The 15,914-nt window shown below is 43.2% G+C and overlaps 1 protein-coding gene across 1 annotated transcript; it reads left to right on the plus strand.

The window, feature by feature from the left end:
• The first annotated feature begins 1,763 nt into the window (after positions 1–1,763).
• Positions 1,764–9,920, plus strand: LOC101733298 (serine/threonine-protein kinase N1). Its single transcript, XM_018089662.2, has 12 exons — positions 1,764–1,985; positions 3,415–3,461; positions 3,538–3,593; positions 3,799–3,874; positions 4,500–4,591; positions 5,163–5,339; positions 6,650–6,712; positions 6,834–6,910; positions 7,596–7,738; positions 7,922–8,029; positions 8,744–8,824; positions 9,373–9,920. The coding sequence occupies exons 1-12, from the start codon at positions 1,850–1,852 to the stop codon at positions 9,559–9,561; spliced, it is 1,245 nt and encodes a 414-aa protein (XP_017945151.2). The 5' UTR covers positions 1,764–1,849; the 3' UTR covers positions 9,562–9,920.
• The last annotated feature ends 5,994 nt before the right edge of the window (positions 9,921–15,914 follow it).

Below are 15,914 nucleotides of genomic sequence, written 5' to 3' on the forward strand. Positions count from 1 at the left end.
GTACTTCCCCTACTACTATAGCGCTACAGTAGCAACATTGCACCTATTGGCTCCCTGGACAGTGAAGAAATTGAAATAATTGCTCAAGGTAACGTTTGTTAGGACTTTCTGATCTTTTTGGCTTTTTGGAAGTATACAATTGTTTCGGGTTTTTTTGCTCCAAAAATTCTCATAATTCTGAGTATTTTCTCTAAAAATGTGTATATAATATTTTTAAAAACCACAAATGTTCGAGATTTATTTTGATAAATCTGCCAATTAAAGAATGTGTCAGACATTGCTGTTAACAGCCTTCTACATTGTCAGCTGATCGGCACAAACAGTCCTACTCCGTCTTCCATTTTGCCCAATGATTTTGTTAGTTTCTAATGGTGTTTGATACAAACTAGTAGCTAAACCATTATTTGTTCCCCCCCCAGATTCCTCCTTGATGCAAATAGAAGATGAAGATCTTGAATGGAAGCCACTGGTGAGTTTGTACTTTGGGAGGGACAATAAAATCTGTGAGAATTTGCTTTTCTTTTGTGCCAACTCTACATTATATGGATATATCAGTGACAGTGGGTCTCATTCCAAAAAATAGTGCCCTTATTGCATTGATTTTAATTTGATTTTTACCCCAGGTTCTTAACATTCTCTTTTGTACTTTCCCTACTACTATAGCGCTACAGTAGCAACATTGCACCTACTGGCTCCCTGGACAGTGAAGAAATTGGAATAATTGCTCAAGGTAACGTTTGTTAGGACTTTTTTGATCTTTTTTGTGTTTTTGTCAGTATACAATTGTTTCGGGTTGTTTTGCTCCAAAAATGTGTATAATATTTTTAAAAACCACAAATGTTCAAGATTTATTTTGACCAATCTGCCAATTAAAGAATGTGCCAGACATTGCTGGTAACAGCCTTCTACATTGCCGGCTGATCGGCACAATGAGTCCTACTCCGTCTTCCATTTTGCCCAATCATTTTGTTAGTTTCTAATGGTGTTTGGTACAAACTAGTAGCTAAACCATTATTTGTTCCCCCCCCCAGATTCCTCCTTGATGCAAATAGAAGATGAAGATCTTGAATGGAAGCCACTGGTGAGTTTGTACTTTGGGAGGGACAATAAAATCTGTGAGAATTTGCTTTTCTTTTTGTATATGGATATTCCAAAAAATAGCGCAATTATTGCATTGATTTTCATTTTATTTTTACCCCAGGTTCTTAACATTCTCTTTTGTACTTCCCCTTACTACTATAGCGCTGCAGTAGCAACATTGCACCTATTGGCTCCCTGGACAGTGATGAAATTGGAATAATTGCTCTAGGTAACGTTTGTTAGGACTTTCTGATCTGTTTTGTGTTTTTGTCAGTATACAATTGTTTCGAGTTTTTCGAATTCTGAGTATCTTCTCTAAAATGTGTATAATAGTTGAACGCATTATTGATTTTTTTATTTCACACACTTTCAAGGGGAAGTCAATCCCATCATTGTTTTCTATTTCACACACTTTCAAGTGACTCTTAAACGCATTATCGTTTCCCAAGAATGTGCGCCAGCGTTTCTAAAATGGCCGCTGGAACACTTCTGGAAAAATATAGAGGATTCGTGGAAATTATTGTCTGTTTAAGTTTCACGATTGTTTCGTGAAACAACAATATAGTCTTGAACATTTTCGTAAAACTTTCACGAAAATTCTCGAAAAAAGGGTTGAACATTTCGCATGAAAATAACACAAAATTCGAAACTTTCATATATTTAATTTACAAATTATTGTGACTATTAATAAATACATCACTGATCGAATTTTTTTATTTAATAAAAAAACTTCCATGAGTTTACGTAAGTTTCTTTAACAAAAAATCTGATGCTTTCCATTTGCCCAAATCATTTTATCTGTACAGTTCCCAATAGAGTTTGGTACAAACTGATGCCCAGTAACCGTTATCTGTTTTCTTTTCTCAGCTTCTTTTACGGAAAGTTCCAGGAAGGAAAGCGATTCGGTAAGTTTAATGTTTGGGAAGACAAACCATAGGCAGTGACACCCGTTTGAATTTGTCTTTCTGTAGTGCATTATCTGTTACTGGGGAAACTATAGGAATAGTCAGGCTCACTGGTTCCACTTGCTACTCATTGTGCTACTGTACTCCCACAGGGCGGGGCTATGATGCGGCGATCGCCGGTTGGCTGGTCGACACATCAATCTCAGTGAGTCCTGCCTGGTTTTCCTAATTTGGAAAACCGGGCATGAGGTTTTGACACAGACAAAACCCGGGCTGTCCTGGTCAAAACCAGACAAGTGTATGTGTATATATATATATATATATATATATATATATATATATATATATAATTGTATAATATATATATTATACAATGATGGCTTTTTACCAAACTATCCAGGGATCGTTATGATTAACGTTTTGGGATCAGAAATGAAAGGGAATGTTCTGGAACCTACATCTTGCATCAATGTCAATCAGTTTAAAGTCCCATCATCCCATTTATATATTATATTTTATTCATTGTAATAGGACGCTAGTAGGTACGAGATGCTCCTTTCGCAGAGGGCAGAAAGGGCAGACTTGTATTCAGAGAATCAAGATATAAGCGAGGAAGAGAAGAATGATAAAGAAAGATTAGCCCAGACCCCAGAAGGTGCAGTTTTAATAGAAAGATTTATGTGACTTAATTTTTTTTCTGATTTCCAAGCAAAATTATCACAATTCCAAACTAGATCACTGCTCGCCATTTCAGCGCAATGTTTAGATTCACATCACACACGGAGCAGTTACATTAATTACCTGGGCGGGGCAGGAATATGTTTGGGGGAATCATTGTGCTTCCATACAGTAGGGGGCTTATTTATTCAGTTTAGAGTTTGAGAATTCGAGTTATTTCTTAATAAGGAAACCTGTTCAAATAATAAACTCAAATATCTAGAACTTTTCGAGATTACGAGCTCTAAAAACTCAAAAAATTCCAGCTTGACTGTCTCTATGACAACTCCCGTTGGCTTATATAGAAGTTCTTTTAGATGGCAAATTTTTATATTTGAGCTTTTGGGTTTTTTGCACTTAATAAATACCAGACATTCGAGTTTTGGAACCAAAACTCGGATTTAAGTTTTGTAAGTGCAAAAATACTCAAACTCGAGCATTGATAAATCACTCCCAGTTAATCAATCAGATAAAACAATGTAATTCAAGTCAAACGGGGTCATTATCCCCACATTGACCATTGAAAAGACAATGAAACCATTCTCTAATGGTTCTGAGCTAAGCTGCCCGTACAAGTTAAGATTTTTCTCTCCCTAAAGACCAATTTTATTGCGACCTGACACATCTTGGGGGCGTTATTCACACTCACTCACATCCCAAATGTCCCGCTGGTAGCTCCATTCTGAACTATTTGTTTTTTTCCCTTTCTCAGGACCTCAGAACAGTCTTGTGGGGTGTGCTAGTTCTTATTACCAGAGGGTAAGTGATTATATTTTATAACAAGCTTAAATGGTATAATGAGCCTAAATTAATGGAATTCCTTTCTCCTTCCTAGAATACTCGCTTTGATTCTATGATATGGAGGATTGATACTGCCCTCAACCACACAAGGTAGGTATTTAAGATCTGTTTGTTGCACGGTACAATGGATATTAGTGGATATTAATGGACATAGGGGATATAATAGATATATGAATGCCTGCTATGTGTATGATTCTTTGTTCATCCTTTTCAATGAACATTGAAAGTTTAATTGTAACAGTAAAATAATCACAATGAGAAACAGGAATAATCCCCCGTATTTATTTGCTTTCAGGCTTGTGTGTGGAACCCCCCCAACTATTAATGACTTCAACATCCAGTCACTAATTGGTGAGGGTTCATTTGGAAAGGTGAGTTATTTTACATCAAGATATTTACAAATATATTCAGGGAGGTTTAACCTGCCTTGAGTGACAAAGCTTTGCCTGCTGAATGTAGCTAGGGTTGCCACCTGAATGGTATTTTACTGGCCTAGCTGGTAAAATACTTGCCAAGGCCGAGGCCAGTATTACAAATTTGCCAGCAAGGCAATAACCAGTAAATTTGTAATATCCTTAAGTTCAGCCTGTGGCCCGCCCCCCGGATCTGCCCTCTTAAGCCCCGGATCCACCCAGAATCTAGCAGCAACCTTCCCTCTTTTTCTACCCTGATCCTCCTGGAGTCGCCAATAATGTCAAAGCCCTGCCCCCTTTTGACATCAACCCACCCCCTTTGACATCACAGGCAGCCCCCTTCGCTGGCAGTAACATTTGCAAACTGTGCATTGGGTCCCATTAATTAATAGTTGCAGATACTATGCCCTGATAGGTTGCTATGAGTTACTAGACCTGGAACAAACCCCTTAAATGTGTGTGTTACAGATATGTAGCAAGTCATTAGGTCAAACTAAATGGGCAGCTCTTGTTGCTACTTCATTTAATTGTGTGTATAATGATATAATGTATTGCGTGTAAACTCCTGGCGCTCTCATTCCAGGTCTATAAAGCCAAATACAGAGGAACAGGAAGGATCGTTGCCATTAAGACTACTAGTAATAGTAATTTGGATGAACCTAATGCATTTTCTAGGTGAGTTACTCTTAAAGAGTTTAAAGCTTTAAAATAATATAAACTGTTTCCATCAACTTACCCCCCTGAAACAGTACATATATAATGTGTTGCCCTATAGCCTTAGACATGTGATGCTTTTAAAATAATAAAAGCTCCAGATATAGGCCAGGCCTTCATAGAAATTCATATATTGGTAAAACAGTTATGATTTTGTAACGTAATACAGGTAAGGGATCTATAATCCAGACACTCGTTACTTTGAACTCATACATTTTATGGGGGTTTCATTTGTAAAAGTGCCCAACGTGCTGTCCATACAGAACCACCTCGGTGCATTTCATGCCAGCGGGGCACCTAAATACAAGCTCTGCCACAGTCCCAAGAGCAGAACTTCCGCTGTGCATTATTTTCCTGTATTAAAGGGGAAGGAAAGGTACAATCACGGGGGTTGTTAGGCACCCTCCAGTAATTGTAATTGCTTACCTGAACCCCTGGCTGCTGCGATTACTGTAACTGTACCTTTAGCACCCCCCCAGTGATTTTTCCCTTCCCTTCTCCCTTAACCTTTATAATGTTCTTTATTTCCCAGTGTTCTACATGAGCAACGAATCCTCCTGCTGGCAAAGAAGGAGAACTGCCACTTCCTTACCAGATTATTCGCCTCTTTTCGGACGGAACATTACACCTGCCTGGCAATGGATTTTGCCGAAGGGGGTGACTTGGTATCCCAGTTGGGCAGAAGTGGAATCTCACAGGAAAGAACTATGTAAGCACTGCTGGGATATTTAGGGCAGGTCACGGGTTATATCCTTATGGTATCCTCATTATTCCCATTGGGTAATCCATAGATAGTGTATGGGAGATTCCCAGGGGTTTATTTAGGTGGGGTGTTTTCCTAGGCACCAGAACCAAATATGCCCATACTTTGTATGCATGACGTCACTTCCATAAAGCAGGCAACTCCCTCAGGCTGGGGGCATATATATACAGTATATATATATATATATATATATATATATATATATATATATATTTATTTATTTATTTATTTATTTTTTTCCTTTACTTTTTTTACATTAAAAAAAAAAAAGAAATCATAGGCACCCAAGGCCCCCCCCCCAAGGCCTGCCACACTAGGTATAGGCCATTGGGTGCCTTATTATAAATATGCCCCTGGAGATTCCTTCTTTCCCCAAGGCCTGCCACACTAGGTATAGGCCATTGGGTGCCTTATTATAAATACGCCCCTGGAGATTGCTTCTTTCCCCAAGGCCTGCCACACTAGGTATAGGCCATTGGGTGCCTTATTATAAATACGCCCCTGGAGATTGCTTCTTTCCCCAAGGCCTGCCACACTAGGTATAGGCCATTTGGGTGCCTTATTATAAATACGCCCCTGGAGATTGCTTCTTTCCCCAAGGCCTGCCACACTAGGTATAGGCCATTTGGGTGCCTTATTATAAATACGCCCCTGGAGATTGCTTCTTTCCCCAAGGCCTGCCACACTAGGGGGCACATTTACTAACCCACGAACGGGCCGAATGCGTCTGATTGCGTTTTTTTTCGTAATGATCGGTAATTTTGCGATTTTTTTCGGCGTCTTTACGAAAGTTGCGCAAAGTCGCGATTTTTTCGTAGCGTTAAAACTTGCGCAAAAAGTTTTAACGCTACGAAAAAGGCGCGACTTTGCGCGCAAGTGTTAACGCTACGAAAAAATCGCGACTTTGCGCAACTTTCGTAAAGACGCCGAAAAACTCGCGTTTTTACGCAAAAATCGTAAAGACGTCGAAAAACTCGCGTTTTTATACAAAAATCGTAAAGACGCCGAAAAAATCGCAAAAAATACGAAAAAGTCGCAAAATGTTCGTTTCCAATCGGAATTTTTCCAATTCGGATTCGAAATCGTGTCTTAGTAAATCAGTCCCTAGGTATATAGGCCATTGGGTGCCTTATTATAAATACGCCCCTGGAGATTGCTTCTTTCCCACTAGAAAAAGCAGGGACATATTCGCCTAATTTATTTGTATTCTATTCTGTATTTCTAAAACTGAACTATTTCTTTCTGTATTTTTGCAGATTTTATTCAGCCTGCATTGTACTGGGGCTGCAGTTCTTACACGAGCGTAACATCGCCCATAGGTAAGCGCTACCGCACCGCACACAGCCGCATCACCTCGACACCTCTGGCTTATTTAGATTATAAATCCTGAATGTAATTCTTTTTATTTTAAAATGCCCTTTTTATTTGTTTTCGTTGCAGGGATTTGAAGCTAGAGAATGTATTGCTGGACAGAGATGGATACGCCAAACTGACAGACTTTGGCATTAGCAAAGAAGGTAAGAGTTATAGGTATAATTACACAGCACTAGGCTCTACACAGGGTTAGATGTGTAACTAAAACCAGACTGTGAGACTGTGCAACAGAAGTACCTGCATCAGACACAACACAATGGCGATTGCACAATGACACAGTGTCTGATTGGGGTGTCAGGGGCCAACTGGGGCTGCCGCCTGGGGGCCCCCACCCCAGCTCCTGCTCCCCCATGTCACATATCGCACCTCCCACTGCAATTGGGTTGGGAGTTCCCATGGGGGGGGAGCGGGCTGGGTCGGCGGGGGCTGAGTTCTGCCCAGTCCAACCCTGCACAAACACTACTTTCCAGTCGTATTTAATTTCTAGTGGCTCTGGTATTTCTATGACACCTGTAGGAAACACCTGACTAATGTATCCAATTAATGGAGCCATTTTTTGGTGGCATGATATAGAGGTAGAACTTCCAGAAAGAGTTTGTACTTTCCCCCGTGTCTGTGTTGGTTTCCTTTGGTAACCCTCATAGTTGAAATCTACCCCCATATTGTCTCCCGGTGAAATTGAACCTCATTTGTGTGACTGGGAATTTTGATTGCAAGCTCCACTGGAGCGGGGACTGAGAATGATAATCTGTAATAGCACTCTATAAATAAGAAAAATCTGTTTCCAATGGATAAATGATTGAGCTTGCTGTTCTCTTTGTGCTTCAGGAATGGGATTTACAGGCATAAGCCAAACCCAATGCGGAACATTGGATTATATGGCGCCGGAAATGTTCACACGTATTTCCCACACAAAATCAGTGGACTGGTGGGCACTGGGAGTGTCCATATACAGAATGCTTGTCGGCAAGGTAAGTGCCCCTTCATAGATTCAATGTAAATACTGTAAGTACTTTTTGTTGCATTGGGGCCTACGTATTCTGATGGCTGCCTGGCTGGGTCCCAGTTAGAAGCACAGGCCCATAAATGATTGTCCTTTGCTGTTGTTGCACGTTAATTCCCTACAAATCCCGCGTATTGGTTTTGTTTTGCAGATGCCCTTTACAGGAGAGGACGACAATGAAGTAATATTAAGTATTATCTGCTTTGAGCCGACATATCCACCAGATCTAACCGTGGAATCCTACAATATAATAACACAAGTGAGTTTCAAGCAAGTTGTAATCTGCATGTTAGGGGGTTATTCACTCAGCCCTTTCCATTATCACTTACAGCCATGCTTCTCTTTCTACTTACTGTCAGTCCCGGGTAGGGTTGCCACCTGTCCTGTTTTGACCTGGGCAGTCAGGTTTTCAGAAGGGCTGTCCAGGTCAAAACCTCCTGCCCAGTTTTCCAAATTAGGAGAACTGGGCAGGACTTTTTGAGACTGGCATGGCGATTAGCCAATCACTGCTTCATAGCCAATCCTTTTAGCATTTCATTTTCCTAGGGATGCACTTAATCCACTATTTTGGGATTCGGCCGAACCCCGAATCCTTCTGTTTAGGTGACAAAAATTCATGTGATTTAAGGATTCAGATCGGCCGAATCCCAAACCGAATCCTGGATTCGGTGCATCCCTAATTTTTCCACTAGATAAAATGTATGTGCAGTTACCATATCTGAATATACAGCCTATAGAATAGTCCCACTCATAAACAATTTACCCTTTGAGGCCCTTGCGGCAGTCAGAATCCCCCAGTACCGAAGCCCTTAGTGTAGAAAGAGTTGGACTAAAGGATAATTAATACAAAATAAATATTGACGCAGGATATAAAGTCACTTGGGTTGGGAGGGTCTGTAGCCGTATATTATTTGTAGCTAAATGGCCCCTATTGCTTGCTAAGGTTTCATTTGTGTGATTTTATTTTTTGCAGCTATTGATGAAATTCACACTGACTCGCCTTGGGCACAGCAAGAATGGTGCAGAGGAAGTAAAGAAAAGTGAATTCTTTCAGGTAAGTTGTTCGGGCATCTTGCTTAGCGGCCATGTTTGGGGGATTGATTGCTCACAGTGGGTACCCTGGGGTAGTAGTATGAATGCAGGGCCCACTTTGTGTTTAATGGCCCAGAACACATAGCAGCATTATGGGGCATTATGGGCTGGACAGTTTTATGTGCTTATTCTCGCTGATGTGGGGCCCTATTGGCTCCAACAGGCCTAAGGCCGACCCTAGGGAATATTATATAATTGAGTCTGTAGAGTTGCCACCTCTACCGGCGTCTTTCCCCGTGCAGGGGGCGGGCGGTGATGTCACGGGGGGCCGGTGAGGGGTGGCCAGCAGCATCACGGGGGTGGGGAAAGGGCCGGTCAGTGACATCATGGGGTGGGGCTATGAGGTGGCGATTGGAATCTCATCCAGCCCTGCCCGGTTTTTCTAATAAGGACCCAGTTTTGACCCAGACGGCTCTTCCAAATAATGGGCTCTCCGGGTCAAAGCCAGAAAGGTGGGAACCCTATGTGTCTGTGAACATTAATAGCACAATTATTTCTGTTCTTTTATAGGGATTAGACTGGGAGGCATTAGAGAAGAAACAAGTGCAGCCCCCATTTGTTCCTGAAATAGAAAGTCCAGATACCAGTAATGAAGGACTCGTACTGGAACCCCCACTCTGGACAGTGGAGCTGTTGAATGACACCAAAATGGCTCTAAAGGAATTAGATTATCCAGTATCTTCAGAAACGGAAACGTGAACCAGCATTCCCTCCCAACACATCACAAACGGGTGTTGGATTGAAGTGACAGAACCGAACTCTGGAACTGCAGCAGAATGGACTGAGCCAGGAGATCCAGAAACGCTCTGTGTTTTATAAAAAGCAGAACCCTCAACTGTGGGGGGGCCCAGGGGAGAGACTGACCAATGAGGAGCCAGAAAGTATATTTATATCCCCTGGGGCCCTGCCTGTGCCATATACAAGCATGGGGGGGTGGTGGAGGGATTTTCTGGTAGCGACTCAGGTCACATGTGGGGTATTTTGATCCCCATCTCTTATCTGTGGAAATAAGAGATGCTTATTGTTAAACCAAATAAAAATGGACGCCTTATGATTAATATGAATTATTATTACTTGCCCTTTGCACCACGTGCTCCCTATCCTTGTGCCACAAACACCCGCTTGGTTTCTTACAGACAATGCAAAAACTGTATTTCTCCCATTCAGCGGGGGAGGGATTATAAAGGGCACACTCTCACATGTGCTGCCCCACAGCTCGCTCTCCCAGGGGTGTATTTAGGTAGGTGCCACCCTAGGCCTAAACGCACCCTCAGCTTACAGGAGTGATGCCACTTCCTTTTTGCTACAGAAACCCTACTATAGTTTATATAAATACCCCGCTGTGTAGCCCCGGGGGCAGCCATTCCTGCACTGGTACAGCTGGGGTGTTTGCTACAGAAACCCTACTATAGTTTATATAAATACCCCGCTGTGTAGCCCCGGGGGCAGCCGTTCCTGCACCGGTACAGCTGGGGTGTTTGCTACAGAAACCCTACTATAGTTTATATAAATACCCCGCTGTGTAGCCCCGGGGGCAGCCGTTCCTGCACCGGTACAGCTGGGGTGTTTGCTACAGAAACCCTACTATAGTTTATATAAATACCCCGCTGTGTAGCCCCGGGGCAGCCATTCCTGCACTGGTACAGCTGGGGTGTTTGCTACAGAAACCCTACTATAGTTTATATAAATACCCCGCTGTGTAGCCCCGGGGGCAGCCATTCCTGCACCGGTACAGCTGGGGTGTTTGCTACAGAAACCCTACTATAGTTTATATAAATACCCCGCTGTGTAGCCCCGGGGGCAGCCATTCCTGCACTGGTACAGCTGGGGTGTTTGCTACAGAAACCCTACTATAGTTTATATAAATACCCCGCTGTGTAGCCCCGGGGGCAGCCGTTCCTGCACCGGTACAGCTGGGGTGTTTGCTACAGAAACCCTACTATAGTTTATATAAATACCCCGCTGTGTAGCCCCGGGGGCAGCCATTCCTGCACTGGTACAGCTGGGGTGTTTGCTACAGAAACCCTACTATAGTTTATATAAATACCCCGCTGTGTAGCCCCGGGGGCAGCCATTCCTGCACTGGTACAGCTGGGGTGTTTGCTACAGAAACCCTACTATAGTTTATATAAATACCCCGCTGTGTAGCCCCGGGGGCAGCCATTCCTGCACTGGTACAGCTGGGGTGTTTGCTACAGAAACCCTACTATAGTTTATATAAATACCCCGGGGGCAGCCATTCAAATTGGAAAAAAGAAGAAAAGCCAGGGGTTACATAGCAGATAAAACACCATTGTATTGTACAGAGTTTACCTGTTAGCTGCTATATAACCTGTGCCTTTCCTCCTTTGAATGGCTGCCCCCGGGGCTACACAGCAGGGAATCTACTGACACTTGTGGAACATGGTAACTACATGCCAAGTTTGGTGTCTGACTAGTTTCACTGTAAATGTCTATATCGAAATAAAATGTTATTGTTTAGGGAAAAAGAAAGAAGTGACATTTCAATGAGACCCGATGACTCGTGGGAGTTTCACAGAATGGATTAAATTCTTAATACCTTTTAATTTAACTTTCACTTTCTATTGGAATAACCCCAAGGGAAAGTTTCTAAAATAAAAGCAGGAGGAGAGGGGCTTTCCCTGTGCAGTCTTGTTATTGTGCTGTATCTGCCCCCGCGGCCTATTAACTCCTCGCTGGCTTCTAATATCCTCATATTCAACAGAGGAACTTTACATATTATTGAACACAAGTTTCAGTGATTCATGTGAGAAAGTACTTTGTACATCGCTAGCACCGATTATAACTGATACATACCTGTCACGGGACAGTCCCTCCATTAACAGCTCAGCCCGCAGTCACGGATTCTTACTGAAAAGTCCCTCATTTCCCATCTCCTGCACTACATACTAAAAAAAGAAACAATGTTTCTCAGACTAAATTAAATAAGTAGTGTCACGATCACACCCTTCTCAGACGCACATGACACCGGGATGGGGAGACAAGGGGTTACACTCACACACAGGTTAGACTAACGTCAGACACCCCCAAACACACCACAGCCCCAAATAACTATTCGCTGCCACCATCTATCATTAACAGGCAATAGAAACCTAATGTGAATATCTCCCTGCTCTCTACAACAGGTACTATTTCCTAATACACAAATGTATCACCTACTCTCTCCCACTGTAGTTAGGGTTAGCTTCCACTAATTCAACTAGTACTCTAGCAGCCAAAGGGTTAAATTACAGTCAAACACACCCCCTGCTAGCAGCCAACCAGCGTTTACACAGACAACTTTCCCTCTACTCACCCAGCCGAGCAGTTAACACATTCAAACATTTATACAAGGTATGTGGGGATCTTTATAGAGCCAAAGGACAGAACTTATTAAATTTTATATTAAATATTACAAGAGTAAGCAGTGCATATAAAAAGATATTACAAAAAGAGACACACACATAACATTGCAAACAGTAAATAAAATAAAACACAGAGAAACCCTATGTACGTTACCAAGTTAGGAATTTCCTTTGTGTCCCCCTGAGGTAACAGTTGGAAACCTGAGCCCACCCCCCCAACAGAATTGGGACCTCAGGTATGAGCTGTCAGTACCGGGGTCTGTGGCCCCTCCCTCATTACTGTATGCATGAGGGGGGAGTGTCCAGGAACTTGTCACATGACCCCCTATAGAGAGCTGCAATTCTCAGGCCAGTTTCTTGTTATATAATATTGGAATTTGCCAGTACCCAATATTAATATGAAAATAGGGGCTTGTTTTAACCCATATGTGGGTGATCAGAATGATACCAAACATGAGGGGTGTCTCCTGTCCCAGCCCCCCAGAAACTATGCCCCCTAACTGGCAGGTATAGGATAAAAGAAACCAATTGCCCCAGTTCCTGCCCCAAATGGTCTGTCTCCGAATTGTCTTCTAACCCAAATAATTTTGTCGCCTTTCCACAGTCCCTTGTTGCCTATTTAATTAATTAAGGGTCTCTGTGTGGGCCCAAAGCCAAATGTTGCCAGGTTTAACCCCGGACATGCCAGAGAAATATTGCTAAACAGGTCTCTTGGGGGAACCGAGACTTGTTTTTCTATAGGGCCACTTTTCAAATTTATAGCTATGTGAGAAGGGAGAGGTGAGGGGGGGGGTCGATGCAGGGCAGTTAAGGGGCTTTTGTACCTGGGTGGGTTAGTTCTCCTTTAATTAACCTGCCAAATTTTGTAAAAATGGGAGTGGTCAAAATATTTTAGCTTTTTTTTTTGTCTCTCTTTACACTTTACAAATGTTGGGCGGTATGCTGATGACATCACTAAGCACTGTTTATAGGGATATCATTTCTGGGATATTCATGGCTTTTGTGTATTATATTCATATTATACTGTGTAACACCTATTTGGCTATAATATGGCCAACCCAGACTAGTAGTGTGCTGTAGAGCATGTGTTACATGCGACCTTAATGCTCAGGAGTGGGCCTCCGCTAGGTGGGAGTTATATAATGGAGCTGAGGGTGTTGTTGAACTACAACTAGCTGAAGTAGTGTGGTGCAATAGATATTAATGGACGCCAGAGGATTCTTTATGGTAAACTACAATACAGATTTATTGTCCAGCAAGATAGATGTGATAGTGCACACAGGGTTTATACTCACAGACACAGCAGATTGGATGGTCACAGAGAATAACAGCAGATGTGACACTTAAGGAACAGTATAACCCACTTGAAGGATATACAGAGTATTAGTTGTGAGCCCAGGAATGGATGCCCTTTACTGGAACGGTTCCCCTCCAGCCAACTATGGTTCAGGGGTAAGTACTGCCTGAAACCTACGTCTTAACTGTGGTCCCTACAGCAAGGCATACAGAGCCTGGGTTAGACTAAACCCTTACAGTCTCTTTTGATGGGGCTAGTGCTGCCCTTACTAAATAAGCTGACTATGCTCACCTCTCCTAGAGGGTGCTATTATATAGAACTGACTGTGCTGGCTGGTTCTCATTCACGGGGCCCTGTCCCCGACTTTTCACTAGGGTATGAGGTCCCCTAGGGTACAAAATGGCTTCTGGGCCTATGTCCGGTCCAGGCTCAGTTGGGGCTCTGCCTAGGGCACAGCATGCAGCCAAAAGAGGAAGCCACTCCCTCCTGCCAGACACTATATCAGCCTGTAGGGGGAGTGGTCAACCTGGCTAAACCTATTAGGGATAGTGTTTCAACTGTAACCTGAGAGTAGAGGGCTCTGCCCTATAACAGTACAGATAAGAAGAGATAGGGAAGTAAAGCCATAGGGAGCTTAACCCTATGGGTCCCTACATTCACCCGGGGGAAAACCCATTCCGACCCGGCAATGGTAAATAGAAAAATAAGTACACTTTCAAGCAATAACAGTAGTGCATTGATTTAGTGCAAAAATACAGTACCCTTACATCCGTTTCTGATACCCTCTCCTGAGGAGTATCCGGTACAATGGATAGCTGTAAAAATGAAAATTTGAAGGCACAGAAAATTTTAACTGTTTCGTTACTAGTTACGTTTCTGTAAACCATATACAATACATGAGTGTCACTATGGATCACTCAGGCACTTACTTATAAAGATCCTTGAGATACCTTCTGGCTCTGCAACAGAGGTATAACAGGCCCAATACTTAGAAATCTTGAGTCACCTTCCTGACCACTAACAGGGGTGCTCAGGCACACACTTAAGGGATCCGTGATATACCACCTGTAACCTGCAACAGGGGTATAACAGATACACTTACACATGGAACGATCCTGCCTTCATTCAGGTGTCCCAGGCACTTCAGCTTAAAGAGAAAAAGATTAGTGCAAACAATAGTTAACTCTGAGACATTCATGGCCCCACCCAAGCCAACTTTATTAGTCCATTTCCTCCCACCCTAGCCCAGTGTCCGTGACTACACTTCACGCACTCCGTAGGTGTGGATAAAGAAATGGGTCCTGCTCTTGGCAAATTGAAGTAGAAGTTGTAGTGAGGTGGGGCGCAGCAGTCTTTTGTTGTACACCCAACTATATACAAATTTCAAACTTTACAGTCTCTCAGGGTTGAGAGTCCCAAACTTGAAAAGGAAAAACAAATCCACTCTGTGGATATATAACTGAAGAAGGGGGTCACACCCTATGGCAGCATACTGGCAGTCCTTTTAGGAGTGTGCCCAAAATGGTGGGTGTTGCCCTTAACCTTTAGGGATCCACAACCCACCTCCCACCCGGGGGAAAATCCCATCTGGTGAAGGGAAACCTGGAACTGGTATGGGAATTTTTAATCAATGCAGATCTCGGTCAAATTTGGCCTTGGTAGCTGCATATGAAACATAATAAGCCGGGTGTGGCTTGTCGATCCTTCCTCTTCCAGGAAGAACCATCCACACTGAGGAATCCTGGTTCTCATGGTACTTGCCACAGGACCTGACACGATGCTTGAGTATGGTTCGGCCGACCCACCACTCCCGGGCGATGTTAGCCAGGTATTCAGCATCCTGGTTCCTCCTAGTGGTGTGTTGGTGTAGGAGGCCTCCTGGAATCAGGCCTTCCCGACGGATCAACTCTCCGTAGAGCCATTCATCTAAATGTCTCTCCACCTCATCATAAACCCATTCCGGGGCATAAGGCATGTAGAAGCCCCACAGCTGGTACACTTTTTCATTAATGAGCCGCTGCACCCTGGATACTGTTCTGTGTTTCTCAGGGTCTGCCCTTCCCTGGGCAACCCAGCAGGACGTGTCCTTGCTGACCGCATGGGGAGGTGGTGGAGTTGCAGACCAACCTGGTGGATCATTAGACGATTCCACTTGTGGTCTGGATGGCTCAAAAAGTCTATGCCCTTCTGGAAGGGAGCTTTCGGGGAGTGAGCTAAAGTCCATGGCGGCCCAATTAGGGTTAAACCGCCTTCTTGGTACCTGCGCACTCAAAAATATGCCACTCCCTGTGGATGGCGAGGATGCACACAGATCCAGATCCTCAGAACTGTTGTAAGGAGACAAGAGAAAATTTCCGGAAGACTCCGTAAGCGATGGGGATTCAGACCTA

The sequence above is a fragment of the Xenopus tropicalis genome, chromosome 7, assembly GCF_000004195.4.
Source record: "Xenopus tropicalis strain Nigerian chromosome 7, UCB_Xtro_10.0, whole genome shotgun sequence".
NCBI lineage: Eukaryota > Metazoa > Chordata > Amphibia > Anura > Pipidae > Xenopus > Xenopus tropicalis.